At 41.7% G+C, this 3,116-nt stretch overlaps 1 protein-coding gene across 1 annotated transcript; it reads left to right on the plus strand.

The window, feature by feature from the left end:
* Positions 1-1,432: 1,432 nt before the first annotated feature.
* LOC118757109 lies at positions 1,433-2,663 on the plus strand (the record flags this gene model as incomplete). Its single annotated transcript, XM_036491846.1, has 3 exons — positions 1,433-2,221; positions 2,283-2,482; positions 2,552-2,663. Coding segments are annotated over 3 exons (1,087 nt in total), but the record flags the coding sequence as incomplete, so codon positions are not given.
* Positions 2,664-3,116: the final 453 nt, after the last annotated feature.

The following is a 3,116-nucleotide window of genomic DNA, read 5'->3' on the forward strand; positions in this document are numbered from 1 at the left end:
TCAATCAGGAGTACCTGGGAATCATCTGACCATTTGGCCAAAGAGGGCTCGTAAAATTTATAACATGGCCCTCTTTCGGTCATCAAAGCCGCCATGAGAATCTGATGAATATTTCGCTCAGTAATGACAGAGAGGCTTCGAATGGGGGATGCAGGATCAAATTCATAGGGTTTTGCTAGGTATTTGCTTTCATTGAGCAGATAAGACTGCAGGCAAATAATGGAGGCGGTTGACTGGCCACTACTCGTTTCATAAACAGCCGACTGTGACAGGCATACATGACAACACCATTTGTCCATCCTGCCTTGCAGAGGTTGGCTGCTGGCACCGATCTGTTGAGAGACAAACACCTGAGCTCTTTAACACCTAGCAATCTGCTCTATCTATTCGTAAATTATATGGATTTAGAAGAGATTAAAAGGGTTCAAGAAAGCAGTACAATGGACGGCATATCGACTGAATGGTGTACTGCATGCGTTCATTTGTGTTTGTTCCGAAAAAAAAACATGCATACGTAGATTCGAGATTTAAGCATTGACTCAGATCATTGGAATGTAACAACCGAATTTTCAAATCACTTCTGTATATCTATTTATATTATCTGCATACAACCGGTGAACGTGTTATTGGCACGTGTTTAGGAAGAAGGGCAGATAATGCGGAGCTTGCTAAAATTATGATCGATACAATTAAAATAAAAACAAATAAGTACAAAAAAACACGAGTTTTCAGAATTTAATACGTAATTGATACGGTTTTTAAAGCTCACTTTAAAAATGTGGGAACACATTCATATTTTGTTCTACTTAGACACTTTCGCTTTCTTTCATTTGCACTACATTTACTTACATATCTGCGTCAGCGACAACTCCAATGACGCAAAAACCGAGAGCAAGAAAACTACGAACTTAAAGTGGAACAACATTACACAAGTAGCGAACGGAATTAACTGAGAAAAAATATGCTTTGTTGACTATTTATTATTTCATAAGAAAACACAATGTTTCATGCTATGAAAAAAAATATCTGATGCCGTACAATTTTGAGTACCAAATTTTGGGAATTTATCACTCCTAATTTGATAGCAAATCGAAACATTTTTGTTTTTACCAGCGCCGATGAAAACCAGCATATAAAGTGATAACTCAGATACCTCTTATACTATCTTATCTATGCATTTTTTGTTAAACATCTTTTGCATTAGAAAGAATTCTCAATGTTTTTCGAAATAAATGTAAGCAAACAACTACACTGCCGATAACGGTCTAACACAACATTATATTTAAACATCATTTTCTGATTGCGGTTGGTGGACGTAGGACAATAAAAAGTGACTCACACTTTGCTGGAGAATAGTAACAAATCATTTTTCAAGCTATTAGCAACTAAACATATAAATACAACGCGCAAATGATAACTTATTTAATTCCAGATCCCATCAATCAACGCACGCGCTTCTCCAACACTCCAAAATGCAGCCAAACACACCCATCGATAGCCTACTTTTCACCTCCTTGCTGCTCATAATTTGCGGCACACCTGTCGCATACGCCGCCGCAGCCAAGCCCAATTGCGGCGCCAGCACCGCAGCCAAGCACATCCAACTGGTGCAGCCGGCGAACCCACCGCGCGAATGCATCTACTACATCAACGCCTACAGCAGCAACGTTTGCCAGCTACGAATCGATTTTTCATTGACACTCGCCCAGCCCAGTGTGCCCGATGCGCTAAATGGCCTGTGGTATGTGCAGTGTGTGCGAGACTACTTCGCGGTAAATGGGCTGCGATTCTGTGGCTCCGAGGTGGCGCAACACATTTATGTGCCCTTCAATCGCACCGCCGGCGTGAAGAACATCGATCTGGGTATTGTTTTAGCGGCACGCGTGGGCAGCAATGGAAAATTACCCACACCGCGTTGGAATATGGTGGTGAAGCAGCTGGAGTGTACAGCGGGTGCAGCGCAACGGAGCGCCGTGGACTTTGCGCAGGATAACGCTGCTACGACGACGGAAGCGGATAATGAGAGGATTATGCGAGCCATAGAACCACGCGCCAGCTTCAGTGATGATTTCCTCATAGCGCCACCGGGCTGTTTGCAATATTATCCTCAGTCAGCGGGCACCATCACCTCGTTCAATTATAACGGTGGCGTGGGCGTTTATCCAGGAAACTTAAACTATGCAATCTGCTTCCGGCGTCAGCACTCTACTAAACTACTTGAGTAGACCTCAAAAGAAATGTATTCACTACTTTTTTGCTAATAACAGTAAATCTACTTTCAGGGTCAAGGTGCGCTACTTTCGTTTGGGTGCCGAATACAACCACCAGAAGTTCCAGGAACTGGACAATTATTGCCGACCGCAGTTACATAGCGAGGGTTTAAGTGAAGACTATCTGCTGATACCGCAGGCTACCATTGTGGACAGCAACATACGCGCCACATATTTTTGCGGCAGCAGCATACAGGGCGACACAATCACAAGTAAAATTGTATTTGTTCATCCAGCGTATTTCTTCTAAATATTAGTACTTTGATTCATTTTTATTGTAGGCAACAACCCCGGGCCTTTGGTGGTGATTTTCAACAGCGATGGCAATTATAAAGCCGGGCGTGAAGTGGGTTTCGCTTTAAGCTATAGGGTGTTGTAGTTGTATAGGGTAGAAAATGAGTATCAACCAAGTTCAATAAAGCGCCTGAAGCTTTTATTGGAAGTTTACTGTGTTTGTGAGCTTTATTGTGGAATGAAAGCTTTATGAAATGAAGTGCGCAAAGTTTATGAGCTTTCGTTGTCAAACAAAAGCTGCCGTAGTCCTGCGTTAGGATTTATGCTAGAACAAAATACATATGTACATCATATCTACATATATATGTACATTAGGGTGGTCAACATTTTTCCCCCAGCCAACCGGCAGAACAAAAGAATATCGAAAATAATGAGTTTGAAATCGGATAATATTTGACCGTGCCGTCAGGTATTGTAAGTTTAGCATGTGTACATATGTATATCGCTCCTAAAGGTGAAAAGCTGCCACGTCCGTTTTTTATTTCAAAATTTAGTTTTTGATGCAGAATGGCAGGTAATACGAAACTACATTTCATCCTTAAGTGACGATAT

The sequence above is a fragment of the Rhagoletis pomonella genome, unplaced genomic scaffold (assembly GCF_013731165.1).
Source record: "Rhagoletis pomonella isolate Grant_MI unplaced genomic scaffold, Rhpom_1.0 Rhpom_scaffold_14451, whole genome shotgun sequence".
NCBI classification, from domain to species: Eukaryota; Metazoa; Arthropoda; class Insecta; order Diptera; family Tephritidae; genus Rhagoletis; species Rhagoletis pomonella.